This window comes from Tinamus guttatus, unplaced genomic scaffold (genome assembly GCF_059628265.1).
Source record: "Tinamus guttatus ecotype Peru unplaced genomic scaffold, ASM5962826v1 Tinamus_guttatus_pri_ptg000209l, whole genome shotgun sequence".
Taxonomy (NCBI): Eukaryota; Metazoa; Chordata; class Aves; order Tinamiformes; family Tinamidae; genus Tinamus; species Tinamus guttatus.
The window spans coordinates 1,016,148-1,040,929 of record NW_028288743.1 but is presented as its reverse complement, the minus strand read 5'-3'; the positions used below and the strand labels follow the sequence as shown (position 1 = coordinate 1,040,929).

Below are 24,782 nucleotides of genomic sequence, written 5' to 3'. Positions count from 1 at the left end.
TAAACCAAACCCTTTTTCCTAACAAAAACATTTTTCAGATAAGACAATATTTCAGATAAGACAATAAGACAATATTGGGCATAGGAGCTTATTAAAGAAAAAAACCTTTGATTCTTTTATACTTTATTTCAATAACAGTATAACAATTTTGGCAATCTTTAGAAACATCCAATCTTTTATATTTGTATTTTTTTCATGAATTGTGCATGATACATCAGTAAGTAGATTAGTGACTATCATACTAACATAATACAACTTTTGGTGGTGACAGGAGCTTCTGAAAATGGAAGCTTTGCTATCCCAAGTTCTCCTTATGAAAATTTTCTGTAAATGCTAACTTGATCGGTCATTATTATGAGTTCATTTGCAAGTGAATTGTGAATGTGGAAGTTAGATTATGAGTGCTCCCATAGGAATTTTTAGTGGTGTCACAGTGTTTTATAAATCATTAGGCAGATCTGAACATAAAAAGAGAATGGTTAAGGTTTTTGCCTCCCATTTTGTTTTATTTTTCTCTGTTGTAATTTGTCTAAGTAAAAGATTATGGGAAATGTCACAGCACCACGATCAGTTGTATCAGATCATTAAGTTTTTGAAATAAACTTTTAAATTAACCAGTTAGGAATTATGGGGTGGGAGGTGAGAGTGGTCTCCAGAATTGCAGTGTTATAGCCCCACTGACCAAACATGAAGGCCACTATGAAAGAAGAGATCAAAGAAAAGTTTTTTCAAAAGAAATCCCCAAACCTGTAATTTCTACATTATTTTGGACTACCAGTTTCCAGGAAAAGCCAATGAATTTGTGATTACTCTGTTGGTGACATCACTGAAAATTCAAAACTCTTCTTATTGTAATTAAAGTAATATGTTAGAGCCTCTCTAGGCGCCGGGATTCTGAAAGGTTTCTCCTGCTTTGCAGACAGAGCACATCCCTCCCTATGATGTAGTGCCTTCCATGCGACCAGTAGTTTTAGTGGGGCCTTCTCTGAAGGGGTATGAGGTAAGCAAGCGTTGTACACGTTTTTATTTTGCCAAAACAAAGTGGTTTGGCTTCATTTATATTTTCATGTTGAGTCAGTCAAACTGAAAAACAATTAATGTCATGGACAAAAATAGAGATGGTTTATACAGAATTTAGGTCAAGAATAACTTTTCTGCCATATTGTTCAGTTATAAGATTTCTATCAACATGAAACACAATATTTTTTTTCTAATTTATTACCATCAGATATTATTTGTTTCTCATGTGATTATTAATTTGTTGCTTGTTTGCTTTTAGGTAACAGATATGATGCAAAAAGCATTGTTTGATTTTTTAAAACATAGATTTGAAGGGCGGTAAGTACACTGTAATGGAATTTTTTTAAATTCAGATCTTATTTTCATAATAATGATATTCTTAGCAAAATGTCCATAGAATATTAGCAGCATCAGGTAGTGTGTCCTGCTCCATGGACTGTAGTATAGATTGAAAGTTTCATTATCAGAGCTCACAGACGCTGTGTTGCAATGCAGAATCTTAAGGAGCATACACTTAATGCAAGTGGAAAAAGGGATGTCTTCTTGTTGCTGGCTGTCACATTCAGTTGCCAAATTGCTAATTATTTATTTACAGGTTTATTAAATGTGAACTGGAGTAAAGATTCTCTTGTTTAAAAGTTGCATAAGTAGTATTTTGTTAGTATTCTTTGGGTTTTTTACAAGGTAATGAGAGCTGTATTTCCTTCTCAGCTTCAGTAGTTTACAATAGAAAACTAGTAAAATAGTAGCAGGAAGTCTCCATGGGACTCCTGGGGGGATCAGTTTGTTTTTCCCCTCTCACCAAAGGACAGTAGCCCTTGATAACAGACAGGCTGTGACTTTGTGGCTGTCCTCACAGCATAAGAGATAGTCTAAACATGGCCCCATGTCCTTAAACATGTTGGCACAGTAAGTAGCATCCAGCCTTCAATGTGATTTATGTTTGAGTCTCCTGGCATTACGGTACCATTTTGAATGGTAAACCACCTCTAAAAGCAGTGGGATATGTTGTTGTTTAAACAGCAAGTACTCATTCACCAGAGACAGCAAGTGGATTCTCCACGTGTTTTTAAACTGTTGCTGGATCAGTCCCTAGATTAATATATACTAACAGATTGGCATATGGAAAATTAAAAAAAAATAAAAATAAAAAATATCTATCCATAGAACCCCTTTTTTTTGGAGAGCAGACTTGCTCTTCCTCATGTTATGTGTCTTAAAAGACTTTAAATGACATTAAAAAGACCTAAAAGTTCTTAATATTAAAAATACAATTTTAGTATGGTAAATCTAGCTTCATTCAATATTGCGTAATGGCATTTGGAAAATAAAAAAGGGATTCTTTTTCTCTATCATGTAAAAAGGTAATTTGCAGTAAAAAAATGGGTAGTTTGTATTGCTCATCTATGAGTAGATAAAGATAAATAATGACTATCCCAATTATATGTTGGATTTCGTTTTAAGACTGTATAGAATTATGTTGGAGGAGCTCTGCCAGAAATCCTAATGCTTGGTTATGTTTTTAACTGAAGCTTACATTTCAAAATTATGTTACTAAGCTGTACTGTCCACGTAATTCTGTTTTTCTTTATTAAATTCTGGCTTTGTTGCATTTTATAGGATTTTAAATAAATATAGACACATGTTCAGCTCACTAGGAGATGAGCTGTTTGGTTACATTTCAGATGAGCAGCATCTGGCAGCTCTTCCTAGAAAAGAGCTCTCCTTGTTAGCAAAGCCATTTCCTCCTTTTAAATTGCAAGCAAAATCATACAAAGAAGAACAAGGGATATCATCAGGCTGATTTAACTCTCAACACTGGAAAAATGTGACTTTTAAACCTTATTAAGGAGTAAGTTGGAAGGGGAACTTAGCCAAAGGGTAGAGCTTGACCCTGGAAAGGAAAACCAGCTGAGCTAACGACTTTGCTAGGAAGAAGAATATGCAGAAGGTTATGTAGCAGGTCAGCGCAGACAGCTGGAAGAAAGCACTTATTTTTTGGCTCATCTTTTCTCATAAAAACAAAACTGATTGTACCAGATACTCAGCACAGAGCTTTCATATTTTTCTTTCCTGTATTTGCTTCTCTGTGTTACAGGCCACATTTTGAGGTGGCCAGCGTATCGCTGGATCTTTCTGGATAATTATATAACAGAGCTCTTGCACTCTGCTGGAGAACTTATGCTTGGAAATAGAATCATAAAAATAAGAGTTATGTGGTAGTACTACTTCGAATGTTAAGCCTTTCCTTCACCTGTCAACACTGTGCATCTCATGATGTTTGTTGTAAATACAGTTGAAATCAGACATGTTGTCATTGAATACTTTGGAAAAAAACCAATCAAAACAAGGGAAAGAAGAATTTAGTCCAACTCTTTTATTCGCTTTGTGCAAAGCGTACTTTGCCACTGGGAAATTATTTTCCCATAATCCTAGCCATCTTTTAGTATTAGGTGTTTCTCTTTTCTCCTCATCTCCTGGCATGGCAAATAACATACTCTTCTATTTTATTTTACTTTATTTTGCAGTATATCAATTACACGAGTCACAGCAGACATCTCACTTGCCAAACGCTCAGTATTAAACAACCCCAGTAAGCATGCGATAATAGAGCGATCTAACACAAGATCAAGCTTAGGTAAGTACATTTAATGATGATATCTCCAAATTCTCTGTAAAGTACATTGCTCTCAATTCATATCTGTAACCTAAAAATAGCCTTCTCTCTGCAGTGAGAAAATCACGGTTCCCAGAATTCAGAAACCCTGGCAATAGAAGCCATTTTTAAACCATTACCAGATAAACTTCATATAGTATTGATTTGGGCTTAGCTGGCTTATGTTAAGTTTTCATATTTTGCCATTTCCTGCAGTGGGAAGAAGTAGCAAAGGCAAATAAAAATCTGAGGAGATATTCCTCTGTTTAAGTAAAAATTAAGGTTTCCGTATACCTCAAATTGTGTGAATTTGTTTAAGACCAACAGAATATTATTTCTAATACTACTGAGTTCATCTGTTATCTCAAAATAAACACAAAAAAGACGTTGGGATCACCATCCACGTGGACTGAATTCTTCATTTTCTCTAGCGTGAAGTGAATTTTATCTGGGACTCTGTACAGCATAATGTCCTGGTGCCATTAGCCGAAGTTTGCCAGGATGCATCCTGCCAGTCTGCAGGCTCAGGCTGGGCACTCAGCTGGGACACAGGACCCACAAGTGCCTGCACAAATAAGAAGAAAGAGGAGCTTGAACCCAAACATCCTAAATCATAGGTGAATTCTCCAGGCAGGGTTTTGGTATTGCACGAATGTTTGTTTCTCTGAGATGGCTTTGTGAGACATTGATTTGATCTTGGCTCAGGAATATATTTTGAAATTTGGGGAACAGGAAAATTCACATTCACTCTAGAGAAAGGGTCTTTATTTATATAATTTTTGTTTATAGTTAAACTAGTGAATAAATCTGTATTTTTACTGAATTTTTAACATTTGCATAAAGTAGTTGTCAGCATTAGAATGTTCTACTCTTATGTTAAAAAGTTTGACTTCCGTACCTTGAATACTTGCTTCTGAAAATGCTTGTTTCCAGCTTTGAATCTTTGCTTAAAAGCAATCTGATGACTTTCATATAGATCTTGGTTTGACCTTTTTCATATGTTAGAATGTAATGTACTGTAAAATAAAAAGGTACATTTTTATACAAAAGATATTCTTTTATGTGAATTTCAGTCCTGTAATTGAAGTCAGTTTAATAATCTGGAGAAAAAGATGAAGTATTATTTATTTTGACTAGAATTGAAAATTGATAATGAAGATGGAGGTCATCCAGTCATGGAACATAAACAGACCCATGGTGATTAATTTCCCATCGAGAACATCAAAGCAAGAGGTTACAGTACTCTATATACAGCAGAAAAAAAGTATATAATCTGTTCACCATGCTAGAATATTTTCATATATGTAAAACAACTGTCACAAAAATATATAGAGAGGGAAAAAAAACTATAAAATAAATAAATTCAGCCCAGTTGTTTATAGAAGCAAGTCATCATTTTTTCACTGTGAATTGTTTGCTTGCATCTCATGGAAACTTTGGCCTTTCACACAGCAATGCCTTTTCTTTGGTCAAGTTTTTTTTTTTTTTGGATGAAGCTATTTAAAATGAGCATGCCAACAGGATCTCAATTGCAGAATCAAAAAATGTTGTGTTTATTTGAGATAAATATGAGTATATATCCATTATAGCTGAGGACTGTTGCTAGTATTACATGAAATTTCTTGTTGTAAGTCTTTTTTTTTTCAAAGCTCTAGTACTGCCATCGTACTCATGCTCTAGCAGGGTTTTGGAATGTGGTAGTGAGCTGAATTGCATTGAATTATGCACTTTTCAGATTTTTATGAAAACAGAAAGCTTAAGCAAATAATTATAAGCCTTACTACAAGTTGCAATTAAAATGAGAGCTTTGTAGCTGAAATCCTTAAAAATTCTGCTACCACTGGGCAAATCCCATTAATGTTGCTGAGCAAAACTTGCCTGCAGCAGTTTGGATCAGGGCAGCAGGACAGAACTAAAAGCTAGAAAGTGCTCATCTTCCATCCTTTGATCCATACTTCCTTGGGCAGTGTGGAGTAAGAGGGGGTTTAATTTAAAGATGTTCCAATGGGGAAATAGATGGAGGAAAAGCAAAAGGAAGGAAAAGGAGCAGGAGGTTAAAAAAAAAAAAAAAAAGGCATTGTAGAGGAAGATCTGGGAAAGCCAGACTGGCTGGAGAAGCACCTTGAAGCTCTGGGCCTCCAGACTGAGAATGAGACCATGGAAGAACAAAAACTAGCTAGGAAGGAAAGCAGGGAGGAAAATGAGGTGGGAGCAGAGGATTGGGGCGTAAAACCAAGAGAGGGCGAAGAGTCTGGGAGGCAGAAAAGGGAACTTGGTTAGGTATGGAACCTGGAAAACCCTGTGCAAGGGTAACAAGAAAGCAAATCCAAGGAGCACTGGAGTCTATTCCCATGCAGAGCTGGGATGTATGTCAAGGTAACAGTAGAGGCAGAATTAGAAAATGCCACTCTAGTCTGCTGGTTGGTGTCATCTCCTAGCACTGCTTTCACAAATCAGATGACAACAGAGTGCTGCTCCTGTGTGCTCTTACACAGCAGAGATAAGAGGCAATAGCACACCCCATAGTGACATTTTTATTGAATTGTGTGAGCAATTTGCTATATTCATGAGTCAACAAAGGTGCTGCTAAAGAATATTGTTAGGATTGCAAAATGAAGTTGTGCAATATAAATGTTAGAAAACAACAGAATAAAGGTTAACGGTGGAAATTATGCAGTACCTCAGCTGATGTACGTTGTGATTCAGTCTTTGATTAGATGTTTGCAGACTATTGTGCTACTAGTCCTCTGGTTCAGTGTGTTTTTTTGCAAAATGGACCTACTCATGATGCAATTGGAATTGCTCAGTGAAGGAGGTCAGTATCTGCTTTGCATGCTAAAAATAGTGTACATTGTGTAAGGCAAGAGATTTCAGGAAGGCCAAAGAAAAAAGGCACCATATGAGATTTTCAATTTAGTTTTTTTGTCAGAAAAAAAAATGTTTTCATGGTTTTTTTTTATGGCATACACGTGGTTTATAGCCCTACAAAGTACTGTGGCTGCAACTGAGATTTTGGACTTTGAACCTGTTAAATGATGAACATAGATGTTCTGACTGCATGTTTTCTTGTCAAATAATAATGGTTCATCAAAATTGTCATGTTGCATGCAAAGCAATGATTTTTTTTTGAAAGTGCAGGTGGAAACCCAGCAGTTTAGGCTATTGGAGCTAATGTTATGTACCTTGAAAATTCCAAGCTCATGGGTTTTCATTTGCAGAATTCCTCTCATTTTAGACTCTGCTCCTCTGGTCATTTAACTGAGGAGATTTTCCTTTCTTTGCCAAACTAGATCAACTTCTCTCAGGACGCAACTGACACCACATGCTGATAGTACACAGAAGCATCAGGAATGTACTGAGTCATAACACTCACTTTTAAAATGCTTCAAGGTTACCTTCCATTTTGGAAGCAGCAGAATTCCTAGGACCCAGAACTTTCTGTAGGATGGCTGCTGATTTTCTAGTCTGAAAATAATTTTTGTTATAGCACTTACTCTGAAAAATCATGCTGTGCATTTCTGAAAATTAACACTCCAAATTAGTGATTACTGCCTAGGTGGTTCAATTATCTATCCGGAAAATAAAAATAATTCCAGATTCTCACCTGAGTGAAACATTGTCTTATTAGAACACTGTAATACCATTACAGCGAGTTCCAGAGGAAAAACAAATCCTCCAAAAAAATCATTTTTTCTCAGAGAGGGTTTGGAACAATGTGCTGTAAATGAGCCATGAACCATATATTTGACAATGAAAAGCATGTAAATGATTCAGTAGCTGTTTATGTGTAGACAGTGCATGGAGTTATGCACTGATTGAGGCAGCAGGCCTACAGAAACAGTATTACTGTGTATTCCTGAGAATAGTGTCTCAAAATACAGACCCCAAAATTTGATTTACAACAGCTATCGTTCTACCTTGGCATTTTCTAATGTCTAAGCATTAGCTTTGCAGACAAATAACATTTTCCTTTAATATAAGTTTCAGTCGTAGATGCATCACTGAGCATTGACTCTGGCTACCTGTGCTTTTCCAGGATCTACTGCAGGCCTGATGAGCAGTTGTTTCTCTGATGAAGTTTTCTCATTCATAAAATAAGAGCAACAGGACCTTTTCTCCAAATTACTGCAAATAAAAGTCAGAATTTCAGCAGTCACTAAAACTATTGCTTCTTTTTCTCCAGTTTATCTACAGGACTTAGTTCTGATCCTGTTGTATAGAAATAGTATTTATCACACAAAGAATATTTTAAATTAAAAAAATCACTTTTTTGATACAAACATGTTCAGTTTAAGATTTAATACTTGTTTACAGATATATCTTTGAGCCAGAAAGCTTTGTTACAGACATATCGATGGGATCATTCTAACCAAAACTATTTATAAATTATAGTGAATTTTGACAAATAGATTCAGCCAGAGCAAGAAATTAAGAAATGGTTCTTTATTTTATTGAGTACAGCTCCCCAGCTTTATGTTAATTGAAATCACTCTGCCTTTCTGAGTTCAATGAATAGTAATTCCTTTATCCTTCTACTTTGTGTATCATGTTTTTGCAAAACATCTAGACAGTCAACTGACTTGATTTTTGCCTAAATTGTGCTCACTTTTCTAATCAGTAATTGTATCTGCAGCAGAGAAGGCTATTTCTTAGACCATTGAAAATATGTCCTTTGTGTGTGTGTGTGTGTGTGTGTGTGTGTGTGTAAGTATTATTTTAATAAGTGGCCCTTGGTATATCAGTGAGTTAATATGATAACAAAGCTAATGTGCTTGATATATTTGCACTGAATACTTTTCTCAGTGAAGGAATTGGAAGAAAAGGAATTCCCTTTACTTATCAGCCAATATAGGTTTGCAGTACTGTGCATATAGTTCATAATCACAGAAAGCACAAGGAATAGTTAAGGGAATTGTCATTATTGGGAACTTATTTAATAAATAGAATTAATTTCAAGGCGCATGCACAAATCATCGTGATAAACAGGAGCAGGAATTAGGGTAAAAAAATGGATTTATGAGATTATGGACCAATCTTAATAGGTTTAATGCAACACATGTCTATGGACTGAAAGTTTGCTTTCTCTAAAGGAATCAGGTAAAATAGACTTCATAATCCGGCTCACTGGAAGCCAGCACTACAGCTAATCATTAAGAGTCTCTACTCTAGTGTAAAATTAATGTTTCCAAGAATTTTATAAAAATAGTGCCTGGCTTGAGAATATTTACTAGGACTGTGCAATTTTATTACTCTTTGCTCTGCACATCAAAGGGAAATAAAAGGGTTTGTTTGTCAATACTATTATATGTTTTATATGTGAGATGCTAAAACTAAACTGAAGGAAAAGGCAGTTGATTCATAGTTACTTTTAAAAGTCTAAAAGAAATTTGTCATTTTGAGAAAAGGCTTCCTTCTCCAAGAAGGTACAGTATAAATCTCATTCATCTGAAAATCAGTCCCAGTTGACTCTAATTTCTATATGCACAGATGCCATTTGCAGAAACTGATGAACCAGTTTTGTGTTTTTGCTGTGTTTCTTTGTCAATATCAAGGACCCAAACCTTTTTCTTGTTGTTTCTGTGGATGTTACACTTGTAACTTGAGCTTGCCTCATGCTGCATGTACAGGAACCTGATTGTCTTGGCTTTTTCCATTCTTTGCTTCATTAACGCTCTCCCTTTCCAGATGTCTTGGGTACGTATACACGCTTGCAATTTACTTTTCCTGCTGTTTTGTGTTCAGTGCTTTATTCTGCCTCACAAAACTACTGTGTGTTTCTAGTACATGGCTCATTGATAGAAAGAATCCAGTGCTGTATGGTGTTGCTAAGCCGTTTTAGAAAAAAGAAATCTTGCATTTTTCCACATTTATTTTTGAGTAATTTTAAAAATAAAGTTGAGATTGACAACTAAATACTAAAGATTAGATTTTCAACCATAGATTTTCTGAAGTGTGTGCATCTAATCTGCATATCCTAAGATAAATATGTGAAGGTTGATATAAAATATGTCATTGTGTGTTTAGTAAATTGATTGCAGTCAGATGTCTGTGAATCTGTTTATCTGTTTTATATACTTATCTGTATATGCATATGCAGTAGCCTGTCAGACCTTACATGCACCTAATTTGCATGTGCAATCAAGCACCTAGCTTTGGAAATTTGCCCCTAGGAAATGTTGGAATAAATGCTTGAGAAAATGGTAATGGATTATCATTGCAAATTTCAGTCTTGTATTTTCTTGATATCTGGGTGAAAAGCGAGTAGAATGCTTGAAACTATGGAAACAATCATATATATATACAAATATGTATGTATGTATATACACACACATACATATATTACAAGTCTTCTGCTGAAGATAATGTCACTATGTATTCCCCATGTTTGGTAATTTAATGACAGTCGTTGTATATGATATGTTTCAACTAAATGCTTCCCTGATCATAAAATAAAATAAGCCTAAAGAGGGGTAGCTAAACCTCATAAGAATCCTTCCCTACCTATAGAGACTACAGAATAGGAACAGAAAATTGGGATTTTTTTTTGTTCAGCCCAACAGTGTACTTCCATTCTAAAGTTTAAAGGATTTAATATAGTTCAATGAGCAAAATGCTCATTTTTTTAAGAATATTCCTGTTTATCTCATTATAATGTGTCTTCAAGATAGCTGGGACAGAAATCTAGAACTATCACTTGTAGGAATTAAATCCTCAAATTTGATAATCTGCCAGACATCACACTGCTTTGAACCAGAAGAGTGCTCTAACATAGTAGTCGAGAGCTTTTGGGTGACATGGGGACTTGGACATGTTTCTTTTTAGATATAGGCACATGAATATCCTGAAACTGTTAAAAGTCATGAGCCTCATCTATCTCAAAACGCTTTTATTCTTCTGCATCAGCCCTGTTTTTGTTAGCAGCCAAGATCAGTGTCTCTATAATAAGAAATTCTCCAGGTAGTTCGGCTTTAGTTCTGCTGTACCATTCCAGTATTCTAAGTTGCATATGTTTTTTTATGCAGCATTAACAAAGTATTCTAATGAAATTTCATGAGTGCTTCAAAAGGACTTACGAAAAAAAACAGATTCTTAATTTCATTAAATTAGACACAGTTCTCATGAACATTTCACCATGCTTTCTCATATTACTGCACTGAAAGACATACTGAATTGAGATGTATGTTAGAGACAAAACAACATAGAAATATGCTTAAATGATTTTTAAGGTCACAGATACATGTATCCTAACCAACATACCTGCAAAGATGTATTAAATATTTTTAGCAAGCTAACTGTTTGCTCAAGAACAGTTTGCTTCCTTAGGAAATACTCACAGCTGTAGATGTAATTGATCAGTATTTTTTCTTTCTCCTGGGATCAGAGAACTGAGTTGGTGTCTGTTTCCTTGTTTTGTCCAGAACTGAGGGTTTAGATTATTTAACCACAATGCAAAGAAATCTGAGTTCATTTCTGTTCCATGCTAATAAAGATATGAACACATCATTTCCATCCCTATGACAGAGCCATGATCACCTTCATGAGGGTTGTCAGTCACTCTTGCCGAGTCTTGTGCACTTTGCATAAAAATTAAACATTCCCTGCAGAAGAGACTGAAATCCACGTGTTTTACATCCCACTCTAAGCATCAGGCTATAGAGTCAGTGTCTCTCCCACTCACTTAGTATGTAAATGTTTCAAGTGGCACACTCTCAACAGGAGGGATTGAATAACCAGTAATGAAATGGTTCGAGGTCCTATTTTTGAGAAAAACTGAACATTTTTATTTATTGTTCTGAATAAAACAACAAACCCAGGGGACATTTACTTAGTGTCAGTATATGGAATCTAGTTGTAAGAGCCTATAGCCCATTTGGATGTGATGCAGAAATGTCCAAGTTAGTGCCAGCCAGAGGTGAAAATGTCGTTTATGAGCTGTGCAGAGATAACAGCTTGGTGCCCTGAGCAGTGGAGATGTTAACTTGGTTCTTTGCCCAATCTTGCTCTCTCAGCTGCTCACTGAGTAGTGTAGTGGAGCTTATGGAAAGAGTGCAGAGCTGCCCTGCTCCACTGCCCCTGGTCCAGGGCAGCCACAGCTCTACCTTGCCCGGGCACCTCAGTGTGGCTCTCCACCATGTTCATGTCTCCACTGCAATCCACTGACTACAAACTCCTCTGGTCATAGGCCATAAAAATCCCGGTTTAAATCTGGCTTAAGAATTATCATTCCAGTAGTGATATTGTTTTGATAGCCCATAAAAATAAGTGAAGAAATAAATATTTTCATGTACTATTCAATATTTTTAAATGACCATTGTCCAGTTGGTCAATGGTCATTTAAACCATGACCAGTTTTTATTTTCACACTACCTGTTTTTATTTTTGCATAATTACAGTATTTCATTTCTTATATTCCCTTGCAAACACTAACATATTCTTGCATTTCATAGGAATTTAGCGGTATTATTAGTCCATTATAAATAGATCTTGGTTATGCTGAGGTTTCTAAACATAAAACTGTATCTTTAAAAATTATTTGGATGTGTGGGCATTCAAGGCCATCTGAATTATATCCAAGATGAGCCTTGGGCAGACGGAAGGAGAGAAACCCGGTATTGCTGCAGCCTCTCAGCCTGCAGCATGCCGAAGAGCGCCAGCCTTGCGCAGCCAGACACAGCCTTTCTGCAGCTCCCTTCCTCTCTGACAGGTGACTAAACTCTGCCTTAAACATTGCAGGGGCCCCATCTGTTAGGCATGAGTAACAAATGCAGCCACTTTCGGTGAAAAATATTATCATCCTCCCACACCCACACCCCCTTTTTATGTAACAGGCGGGTGGCTAAGGGATTTGGTTGAGACTAGCAAAAATCAGCTGTATTCACAAAACTACATTTATGTTAGCTGTTTGATTAAAATATGTATCTATATATAAAATCCAGGTACCTTCTACCTAACTGCCTGAGTACTAAGGTAGAGAGTTTATCCTCCCTTAATTGTGCACACTCCTCTCCAGGACTATGGCCCTCTTAGCTGAGTAGTATGAAGGGGAGGGCAGAGGTGCTGGTCTCTGCTCTGAGACTGATTCCCCTCAGAGCAGCTCATGACTTGCTTCTTTATCAGGAGATGTTTTGGGCACAGCTCAATAGTCATCCTTTTTTTCTACTGTTTTTGTTTTTTTGTTGAGTTTTTTTTTCTAATGGGACCTTTGTCATTTCTCAGTAAATGCTGTCTATTCGGTACAATGCTATGTGCTTTTAAGGAGACACAGCATTTTTGCTTCTTTATGTATCTATTTTCGGGTGCTGCCTTAAACTTCTCAGGTTTCTTCCTTTAATTATATTGATGTAATTTAAAGATTAACTATTTTGAAGCCAGTATACTTGCATAAAAGAATTAGCATAAGAAAAATGTAGGGCTGCTTATGTGTCTCCCCTTAAATGGTAAAATTATTTATTTGAAAGTTATTCGTTCAATATGTCGCCAGTAGTTTTAATAAGACAAACATACTAACACAGGTATGTTCTGTTAACACTATGCATCTCTATCATCAGGAGCTCTGTTTGAAAAAATTAAATGTCCCTATGACTGTTGTAATTCAAGTAATAACTTAAAAATCAATTTTTAGTATGAAAGAGTGGCATTGATGCCAATGACAAATAGAAGAGGTCATATAAAATATGTCAAAGTCATATTGTTACTATGCCCTCAGTTGATGTGAACGTCTTAAGTGTCCCTGCTCAAAATCAACAATTTTTGGATATGTATGAGCAGCATTTTGTAGTTTCTACTTCGACCTTTGCAGATCAGAATCTGAACAGTAGCATCATCATTTTGCATCACATCTCCATCACAAAACTTCCATCTCATCAGGGTCTGCCTAATGTAGTCACTTCTTTGTGAAGTTGGGTGTCCCAGTGACTCCTGGTCACTGTCTGTGGTTTCTACCCAAGTTTGAAGGAGGACTGTCTTCTTCCACCCCCGTAACAGAATGTCCTTTTAACATAGCATTGTACAAGTGAGCCCTAATTTCTACTATAACTCATTTTGTAGAATTATTAGTGAACAGACGCAGTGTGGTGTTGATCTGTCTTTGCCTTTGCTTTACAGTTAAATTAACTGTGAAAGATTTTTGCTTGAAATTCACTTGGGAGGTAAAGGGAATATATCCCTCTTGAAATCAAGACCTACACACTATGTTTTTAACCTTTATTGAATTGAGTGGTAGAGGCATAACAGGCTTGTTCATTAACTGGGCAGTGTTGATCTTGAACTATTATACTGTTGTTATCATGTTTTTGGATACCAGCCTCGTTGAGAAAAAAATAAATGAAATCCTCTTTAATTAATGGAAAAAGTTATCCTCTGTTTCCATCTCTGGATTCAAGTGGAAAACTCCATTTCACAGATCCATTATTACTTGCAATTATTATCCCAGCTATATTTCACAACAGAGGATATTGAGGTGTACTTTGGCCCTAGAAAAGATTTGTTTCAAAAGATATAGTTGGAAATCTATTTTATATGGATGTATCTGCTTCTAACAGTGTAGGAGATACTGCATTGCCAGACAAAATTATGATATACTGGCAAAAGAACAGTTTTGCTGGTAAAATTTGGCTTGAACAAGTTTGTTTGTTTGTTTGTTTGTTTCAATCTGGAATGGTCTTAAAACTTGACTGATACTGTTACATTGACCGAAGGGTGGAGTAACGTGGTACCCAATAATTCCAGTTAGTATCACTGTACAGAGAAGGTGCAGAAAATACAATTTTGAAGATGCCAAGAACCATCAGAAGCCCCTTCTTCAAAAATGTGATCCTAATTCAGACAGCAGCTGGGCCACAGTTCCTGTATGAAAAAGCAGAAAAGCAGAGATTGATGCTTTCCATACCAGAAAGCTGTGCAAATCTCAACATGTTCTCTGCTCTCAGAGATGATTGCCATGCACTCAGCTAAAACTGGAGACCGAGCTGTTCTCAAAATAGTGTCTACCTCATCCAGCAGAGAACATCATATAGATATTTTTCTGATGGTCATTTAAATATATTATTTCATTTGTAGCATGATCTGAGTAGTCTGTTGACTTGGATTAAAAGACGTCAAGCTAACCGGAGACCGGATATTTTGCAGCCTTATCATATATCCTAGTTTATTCAGTTGCTGTTCTAAGAGGTGTTAACCTCTTGAAAAGGATCCAAGTAAATTCCAAGTAAATCTCTAATAAATCTTTGCTACATTCTGTGGGCATTTAAATATCTGTGAATATCTTTTCTTCTACTGTTTACTTCGGACTGACTCAATATCTGGTCTGTTCTTTTCTCTCAGAGGAGGCACAGAGCTAAAAGGGACACCCATATAAATTATAATTTTGTTCGTTGCAGGCTCGTACAAGCCACTCAGCTTCTGCAGTTTTCACTATTAAAAAAAAAGGTTTTGTTTCAATCTGGATTGAAAACAGTTTCTACATCACTTGTGGAAGTAATCACAGTACCTCTGTCACGGAGAGGTTTGCCCCAGAAACTTTGTGTTCCTATCAGGCAGGTTGCTGAGGAGCTGAGAGTATGAGTAATTGGAAGACGTTTTGGGGCAAAAATTACCTTTCCAGAACTTCAGGGGTGGTGAAAAAAGAGACCATAGTATTACTTAAATTATCGTTTTACTTGTTTTTAGAAAGATTTTGCATATGCTAGTCAAACATTTTAATATGATACTCAACTGCAGTCAGAATAGGAAGGAAAGACTATTTACCAGAGCTTGGTTATTTCAAGCACAAGCAAATGGAAAAAATGGATTCTTCTGCTAACATTAAATACCTCAGTATATCTTCATCTCCATTTCAAACACTCTGGTTTAAGTATTTTGATTATTAAGTAGAATTAAATGAGTTGAAATTGCTTACTTGTGGAAAATTAATAGCTTGGCAAATGTGCTATTGACCCTTTTGTTCCTGCACACATGGATTTGCATCATATAAAATGGTGTTAGCAATATCTCTATGTGCTGGAATTACATGAAGATGAGGAGGGATGGAGGTAGGGAGTACCCCCACTGGGGAAAACATGGTCACAGGGGCCAGGGATGGGAATACCTAACACCATGGCCAATCTCCTCAGCTGTCCACAGAGCAACACACCGATCGACCACAGTTTGCAGTTTGTTAACATGAATGGCTTTTTCATAATTTCATAACTTGGATTTTCTACTTAATTTACAGCTGAAGTTCAAAGTGAAATTGAGCGGATTTTTGAGCTAGCAAGGACACTGCAGTTGGTAGTACTTGATGCTGATACCATTAATCATCCAGCTCAACTAAGCAAAACCTCTTTGGCTCCCATTATAGTATATGTAAAGATTTCTTCTCCTAAGGTAACTATTTTAATATTTCACTCATATTTGTGCTGTTTCAGTAGACTTTTTTCCTTTTTTTAGATCTGGATATTAAGTACAGATAATCATGTGCACTCTTTGTAAATGAAATCTCAAAGAGTTATATTTTGTTCCTTTTGGGTGGTAAAATTATTCAGAAAATGACAGTTATGGGGTTACCAAAACCCATCTTGGAATAAGATTGTTTTAATTGGGATTGCATTGTGTGTTCTGTTGCTTTTTAGCATAAATCATATAAATAATAGTTTGTTAAATGATCTGTAGAAGACTCTGCAGGGTTTTAGCATCCAAGCAAACAATACAAAAAGAAAAGAGGGACATTTACATAGTGAATACCAAAATGATCAGTAAACTTTTAGTGGTTACTTTTGTAGTTTGGATGCTCAGCACCAAAAAAATTATTTGGTTCAGTAACAAATCAAGTGGTTGTAGAACTACATTGTGACTGATCCAGTTCACAATCCATTGACTGTGAAATCTTGTTCAACTGACTGGGAAAATGGTCAAACCTGTTGCTTCACTTCTCTCTGTCTACCTTCTTTTTTCACTTTTATTAATGTTTATTTTTCATAGGTTTTACAGAGGTTAATAAAATCCCGAGGGAAATCTCAGGCCAAACACCTTAATGTTCAGATGGTGGCAGCTGATAAACTGGCACAGTGTCCTCCAGTGAGTTACTGTTAATTTGTATCTTGTTCGTTTGAAAACTGCTGATCCCTGTATAGAGGTGCTGATCCTTCCTTTCTTTTCAAGATGCTAATTATGTAAGTTTTAGGAATGTTTGCCCCCTTCTGGCGATATTTCACTATTGCTGTTTTGCAAAATGCCTCTTGAGCTCTGGGTTGTGGACAGAGGTATAGGCAAAAAGCATTCCTTTTCAGAAACAGCAATTAACAGGTATACTTGAATACACTCATTCCTTGAACAAACTGAAGGTTTGCTTTCCTTGATAATTCTTCCCAAGTTATGGGTCTAAAAATGAAGCCTAGGTAAGGCATGTGGGTTTAGTAGTTCCTCCTGGGCATGTGTCATCACAGCTCATCACTCTTGGTACTTTCAGCCACAATTTTGGCAAGGAGCTGTGGAATACTGTGTAATTGAGCTGTGGCACAGTAGTTCTGCTGATATGTGGCTATACAAATTCTCTCAACTTCTACCTTTTAAGTGGAGCTGACGAGACCTTAGTTGTACATGGAATGGAGCAAGGATTATCCCTCACATGCATCATTATGCAACTGTCAATTGTAAAATAGAGGTTCAGAAGATAAAGGTTCAGTACAGTTCCAGAAGTGCTGATTTGCAATTATGGAGAAGCTGAATGAAGGGGATGTTTTCATCACTTAAGTTTAAGCATCTAGTTAGGGGACCAGCCTCCTCAGCTTCCCAGGAAGCCAGTACTGCTTAGAAACCTGCTTAGCTTCTCAAAACTGTTTTCAGTTCTGCCTCTCTGACCAGGTGTGGGAACAATGTTAACCATCCTACTAACTTTACATACGTAAAGAGGATGGTGTGACTAATCTCTTAGCTAACATTTGTAGAATGTTTGGAAACTCGATGCTGTGTTGGTCAACTCTATTTTTGTTACTAGTTATTTGTTGCTTATTCTAGGTGTTGAGGTCCAGCCTGTTTCATGTTTCATTTTTTTCAATAGCTAAAAAAGCTTTAATATTTAACCTCTTTTTGCATATTTGAATTTTAAGATTTGTTCAGGTTGCCTCCTCCTATCTTCATTGACTATTTATGTGTTACCAAGTAGAAGTGAGGAGGACCTGCTTTGGCAAGTTTAGCACTAGTTGTTGCTACAGCCTCTTGGGTTGCTTTTTTTTTTAAAAAAAAAAAAAAAAAGAAAGGTAAAAATGTCCAAGCACAAGTATTATAGAGGTGTTTCATTTTGGTGAATAGAAAGTGTGATCATCAATGTCTGTAGCTGATGTCCCTTGAGCCATGGTTATTTTCACTATTCTCACTTTCCTTTATCAGGAAATGTTCGATGTAATTCTCGATGAGAACCAGCTTGAAGATGCTTGTGAGCACCTTGCTGACTATCTGGAAGCCTACTGGAAGGCCACTCATCCACCTAGCAGCAATCCTCCTAACCAGCTTCTCACTCGTACACTGGCAACAGCCACTCTTCCTATTAGCCCAGGTTCAAATATTAATTTACAGGTACTGTTTTTATGGCATCTCTTCTTTTATTTTATCAGCTTCTCCTTCTAAAGTAAAAAGTGGTCTAAAGTCTGATGTGATACTTGAACATGCTAAATATATGTTGCTCTTGTTGTTAGAGGAGGAGCAGAGTTTTTCAATAGACCCTTGCCCCATTTTAGTTTAAATTGCAGAAGTTGGACACATTATTGCAATATTCAGAGTGTGTTTGTGTGTAGTGTGTGTTTGCATATTGACTAGTAGGCCGACTTTGGGCTAAGCAAGCTTGACTGAAAGCACATGGTGATGTGAAGGGGAATACAGATTTCATTGTGCCCAGGACACTGCTGTGCCAGTTACACATGTGCCAGCCACAAGCATTTTTATAGCTCACCATATATAATCCAATCAGAGGATTAAAACTGGGCTAATACTATGCACGTTACTGCTCCTGGTAACTTTCTCACTGATAGGCACGCTATCGCTGACAGGCAAATCCCAGCCCTAGAGGCCCTGCATGACAAACCGGGTTATGTACAGAGCAGACCCACAAAGGTTGAAGGGAATCTCTTCTTGTCTTCCCATGAGCTGTAGAGTTCAAGAGTTTGCACATGACTGACACTGTTACTGATGTCTCAAGGTCAAAGTGTCTCTTCTTGTGTTTTCTTTCATCCTTTATTTATTGGCCATTGCTGTGAAAAGTGTATATTTCCTTCAAGCTAGCTTCTTTAGGTCGGTACTGGTTAGAGAACTGGGAGGAACAGATCTTATTCCCCGCTCTGCACAGACCTGCCTCTTGACTTCGGGCATATTACATCCCTTCTTCTGTCTTTTGACTCTTTGTGCAAATGTGTTAAGGCTTTTAGCATAAGGAGAGCCTCTCCTTTGTATATGAATGCATGGCATAAACTGAGAGCTTTAAAGTTGCTAGTTTATTATAATTAGTGACACCTTGAGACCTAGAAGACTACAGTGGGACTAATATATCTGTACTAGCTTGAGTACTGGAGTAATTAACATCTGAACTTCCACCCAAGTTACATATCTATATACACCTAAATTTTATATATATATCTATACACATATGAGTTAGAATACAGTACACAGTACTTTGGCTAAGAAAAATGTCTCCTTTTAGAAAATTAAAGAAAAATGCCTCTGAAACTGAATTTACATGTTGAAAAAATACTGTTCGTTTTGAATGGTTTTGCAAAACAATAGTTTTTGCTAGTCAATTTATTTTCCAAGACCGGACCACAAACTTGACAGGTCCTTCATTAACAAGAAAGATCACTTTGGCCAGCTTGTAAGGTGTCTCTTTCACTTCTAAAAGCAGTTTCAGGAAAAGAGACCATAAGGTGTGGCTCATTTTTGCCTTTTTTTCTGTTCCCAGAGCTGAAACACCCTGAAAAATTGTGAACTGGAAGAATTTCTGAGTATGAAATTAGTATTGTTGTGTGCAGATTCGCTAGATAAACTTTCTTTGCTTTGTAGACATGCTTATTATTTCCATGAAGTTGGTTGGGGTTTTTTTTTTGCCTTTTGGATGTGGATTTATAATTCACTTACTTATATTAGTGTGTACTGATTATACTGATTATTAACCACATTCGCTGCAAGAACAAAGTTTTAATGACACCTTTCTGAATGTTGAGATAGCTCCTTAAAAATTCACAGTTCTAAGGACTAAAAATACAAATGAATTTACACTTTCACAGTTTGCTTGTAGGTATGTTAATTCAAAAGTGCAGCGCATTGGTGGTCCCTTATGAAATGCTGAACTTTTGTGTTCCTTTTGTTTCATTTTTCATTTTTGTTTCATTTTTTGTAACATTTTCAGCTGTGTCTCAAATCTGCAGTATGTGAAGGTCTTGGAGTAGTGGGCTTATTTTCTAATCACAGTATCTGAGCCCATTCTCTTGAAAACGTGAGACCTTCTATTAAGAGAAATTCCTCTACCAGGAATTCCTGTGCTAGGAGCTTAAGCTTTATGTCTATGCTATCTTTATGGGCTGCCCTAGAGAGAAAATCTTTGCCTCCAGCCACTTGTCTGGAGTGGCCTCATCCACCCTGCAAAGCACTTGACTTGTTCTCCTCTGTGGCACCCTTTGCCTTTGGACGTGACTTGGTTTTGTGTTTTTCCAGTCCAAAGTAGACATGGTAATGAGAGATTTGTGTTGCTGCTTGCCAGCGTGGCATGTTTGGAGCATGGCACTGTGTTCTTTGCATGGCACAAGGTGTTTGAAGGTCTAAGGTCTTCTGAGATTGCTTGAACTAAACTTGGCAAAGCCCCTGCCCTTCCTGTGTCTCTGATGGGGAGCTCGGAGCAAACTGTCCTGACAACTCTTCCCAAATTTCCTCTTGTGGGGAAGTTGTTGGCTAAATACGAGACCAGGAGCCATCTCATAGTCACACCTGTATAGTCTAGGTGATCAGGGGACCACTGAAGGGAGACAGGAAGCAAGTCAAACTGGCCATGTGGACACAGCTTTCCGTTTTAGTGCTCTTTAAACTTCTTCCCAAGAACCACTACTTCTAAGAAGTTACAACCTGCACCAGGAAACTGGCTCATCTCAAACTTCTCCATTTTAGATGGCTGAGCCATAAAATTTCTTTACTGCAGCATCTAATAATACAATTCAGAGCCCAAATCTAGCTATGAGCCACAAAGCCAAGCCTTCATCCAGATTCAGACATTACCTTTTCAGTGTCTCTGTAATATTTAGAGAAACTTAGTGAATTTGTCTGAAAAAAAACTAAAACTATTAGGAAATTGCAGTGTAATAAGTTTGTTGGATCTAATCAACCAATTGAGTCCAACTCCTCCACATGTTGTCATCACAGAGAAAAATGCATCTAAAATAACATTCTGTTCAAATCAGGTACAAATTTTGCATTTGTTCTCAAACCACAGCAATGACAGATTTTATTAGTCACGATTATATATATATATATATATATATATATATATTTGGCATTTGATCGTATGAGAATTAAAGAATTTCATGAGTGCACCCAGTTTATGTGCCTTAAAAACAGCCATGGTTACAAAATAATAAAAATGTGGTGTGTTCACACATCCAAGGCAGGTGTTATTTTAGATTATCTTACTTTTCACTTGATCCTATTCTTCTCCACAGAGTCTTTTCTGTTCACTTTGAACACATCCATTTATGTTTCAATGACTAAATTCCATTTCCAGAAAGTCAGAATCATCTTAATAATTATAAAAACAGGAATAAAGAAATCAGCTACTTTGCTGTTTCTGATATCTTATTCTCATATATGCCGTTTGTTTCAAATTGGGAGCACATGGAGCAACCCAGAAACTTGCTGGGAAATTCAATAGTGGAAAATATTGCCTTAGAGAATGCTGATTTGTCAGATGGAATTGTTTTGCTGAAATACGTTGGCTTTGATAAATTTCTGGTCAAATGCAGTCCGTTTCCTCCAAGATTTCCTGTCGTTTTACTTGTTGGGTTGCTAGGAAACCCAACTGCCAGGATTTGCAGCTGAAGGACACAGTCCACTCCTCAGCCTGCCACAGATTCGAGGATTCAGTGGTTTCCATAGGATTTCCTTCTCAGTTAAAACAAATCTGGGCTTCCTAGCTATGCCATTCTGTTAAATCCATTTAGTTTCCAATTCCTCCATCCACCTTTGCGCTATGGATGAATCTGAAGGCCAGGAGGTTCAGCTCCGAAACTCAGTTTTGTTTCCACATCTTACAAAGCAACACACACACACACACACACACACACACACACACACACACACGCTTTAATTTTGTGCCAGTAGATAGGATTTTTTTTGCTGAAGTTCTTAATATGAGAAGGATAATTTAATTTGACCATAAACTATTTCCTAATATTTTGAAATTAAGACTGAAAAATCTTTGGCTGTTCTTTGGGGGAAAAAAGCAGGTTAACACAATAGAGCCCCCAAATGAATTAAATAATGCCACTTGTTCATTTTGCTGGGTTTCAAAGCATTATGCTGATGAAGAGTAGGGTTGATATTGCGTGGTAATTTTTATTTCAGTCTCTTAATAGTAGCAGTTTGATAGGAATTTCTTCAGGTGATAGTATCACTCTCCTCCTGCTTTCCTTGGCAATGATTGGTATTCTTGAGTGCCTAAATTATGAAGTTTAATTTTTCTTTACCATGAGAGAAATAAATTATCACTGGGAAAAACAGAGGGGCAGTGATACTATTAGTATCATAATACAAATGTTCAGTCCAGTCCAGTACCAGACTCAAGTGTATTTTATTACTAAAAGAAGACTATAAAAAAGACAGGATTTTGTACCTTGCCCAAATCCATCCTCCCAGCCCACATGTGCACTCTATTAAAATCACTCTCATAGTGCCCATTTTCAACCAGGCTTCTCTAATCTCTTAGCTGTTCTCTGCCCTCTCCTGCTATGATGTGTCCGCTTTCATTTTTTTGCCATTTGTTCTGCTTCCACATGCTTCCTTTTTGTCTGGAGTTTGGCAGGCAATTAGTGCTGATGGGACAATGCAGAAATATTGCAGGTGTAAGAAAACCTCACAGAATAACTGGGGTGTAACCCTCTCTTTTGATTAGGATGACAGGATTTGTTTGTATTATAATACTTAATTTATAGTAAAAGTTGATTTTTTCTAATATTTTCTAGATTAGATTTCAAGTGGACCATTGTGTACTTAAATTTTATTGGTTTCATGATGCTTCCTAGTTTAATTTGATATTGGAGAAAGTATTAAAATACACAGTTAAATACGTGAACTTACTGCTGGTTGTGATACCAGGGATCTCAAGGAGAGCAGAGGAGTGACCATTCAGTCCCCGAACGCAGCGGTTCACAAATTGAAGAGGAGGCACGGGTGGAACCCATCAAGAAATCCCAGCATCGCTCCTCCTCATCCCAACACCACAACCATCGCAGTGGTGTTAGCCGAGGCCTTTCTAGGCAAGAAACTTTTGACTCGGAAACCCAAGACAGCAGAGATTCGGCTTACATAGAGCCAAAGGAGGACTATGCGCAGGAGCACGGCGACCACTACGATTCCCACCGGGATCACAATCATAGAGACGAGTCCCATGGGAGCAGTGATCACAGACATAGAGAATCAAGGCATCGCTCAAAGGAAAGGGACCGCGAGCAGGACCACAATGAATGCAACAAACAACGTAGTCGTCATAAATCAAGGGACCAATATTGTGACAAGGATGGGGAAGTGATATCCAAAAAACGTAATGACACCGGAGAATGGAACAGGGATGTTTACATCCGGCAGTAACTTTTGCCCCTGGCAGTCTTGTGTTTCTTTGAAGTCTTGTAACGATGCCCCTTGAAAGTATCTTTGGGTTTTTCATTGCAGAACATATGGTATCCTCTGTATGCTGATTTGTATTGCTGTTGCTTGCATAGCAATAGCATGAAATAGAATATTCATGTACTTATTTTTTGGTTAGTGCTATATGAATTAGCGTAGTACAACTGCAGAGTTCCTGGTGTTGTACTATGCCTTTTTTTCAAGCTGTTTTTGGTAGCTGCCACTTGAACAATATCTGTTGCCATCAAGGTGTTGTGTTTTTAAAAAGGTACCTTTGATGTTTACTAACTTCCCATGTATTCAGCAAGCCAGAATCAGCACATAAAAAAACTAAAACTTTTGTCTGCTCTAATTTTTAATTTGAATGCACTTGATTTGCATATTGATTTGAGAGCCACTATCTGTTGCTTGTACCTCTAGTGGACTCCATTTGAGGAGAGAATTCAGTCTTGCCTTACACCCAGGGGATCATAAAGTCAGAATCTATTTTCTATGTACTGGTACTGTGTACTGTATATACAGTTTATAAATGTTATTTCTGCAGACACCTTCTTACTATATAAGTTTGATCACACTGTTTTAGAGTCCTAATGCCAAGTCAGCAGATTTGCTTTTGAATTACTGGCAACTGGAACTAGCCTCATTTAGGGAATCTGTAACAGTGTTCAATCTAAATACTTCTTCTTCTGTAGCAGAAAGCTTATACTTACTGTAAATATGAATGAATGCTTGAGATAAAGGGTCTAATTCTTATACTTAACACGTCCTTGCAAAGCCAATTTTGCATTTTAAATTTATGGTAAAGATAACTAACTTACCACTATAAATTATTCTTCTCTGTACAGGTCATGCAATTGCAATGGACACCACTTAATTTTTGTTCTACTGTCAGAATAACGGAGCACACGAGGCAGAGGTGTGGATGTGAGCGGGGGGCACTGGATGGGTGCACATTAGCAGCAAAGGGTGGGAACCTACTGAAGAAAAAGGTTACTCAAAACCCCAGGAAGTCTGTTTCTTCATTCTATTAACGTAAAATCCAAATTGCAGCTAGGGAACATGGGGGAGTTTACTGACCCAGGTAATTGAGAAAGCATAAATCTGCTGGCTCTTTGTTGAGACTCCAGGAGAGTAAAAACACAGGCAAATGTTACCGTGAGTGTTTCACTGGAAATGTAAAATCTTTGTGTTTTAGAGTATCTGTTTTAGTAAGAAAAGTTTACACAGCTTGTGGAGAGTTATTTTGTTGGAAATAAAT

General features: G+C 37.0%; 1 protein-coding gene across 5 annotated transcripts in view; it reads left to right on the top strand.

Moving 5' to 3' along the window:
• The window catches only part of CACNB2 (calcium voltage-gated channel auxiliary subunit beta 2), a 229,490-nt gene extending 205,130 nt beyond the window's left edge, over positions 1-24,360 (top strand). For all 5 annotated transcript variants that reach the window (XM_088524320.1, XM_088524319.1, XM_088524323.1 and 2 more), the window contains 7 exons: positions 920-1,000; positions 1,280-1,338; positions 3,549-3,658; positions 15,888-16,039; positions 16,634-16,729; positions 18,041-18,226; positions 22,997-24,360. In XM_088524320.1, coding sequence (XP_088380446.1) covers positions 920-1,000; positions 1,280-1,338; positions 3,549-3,658; positions 15,888-16,039; positions 16,634-16,729; positions 18,041-18,226; positions 22,997-23,488 — 1,176 coding nt within the window. In that variant the 3' untranslated portion in view covers positions 23,489-24,360. The remainder of the gene's footprint in view (positions 1-919; positions 1,001-1,279; positions 1,339-3,548; positions 3,659-15,887; positions 16,040-16,633; positions 16,730-18,040; positions 18,227-22,996) is intronic.
• Positions 24,361-24,782: the final 422 nt, after the last annotated feature.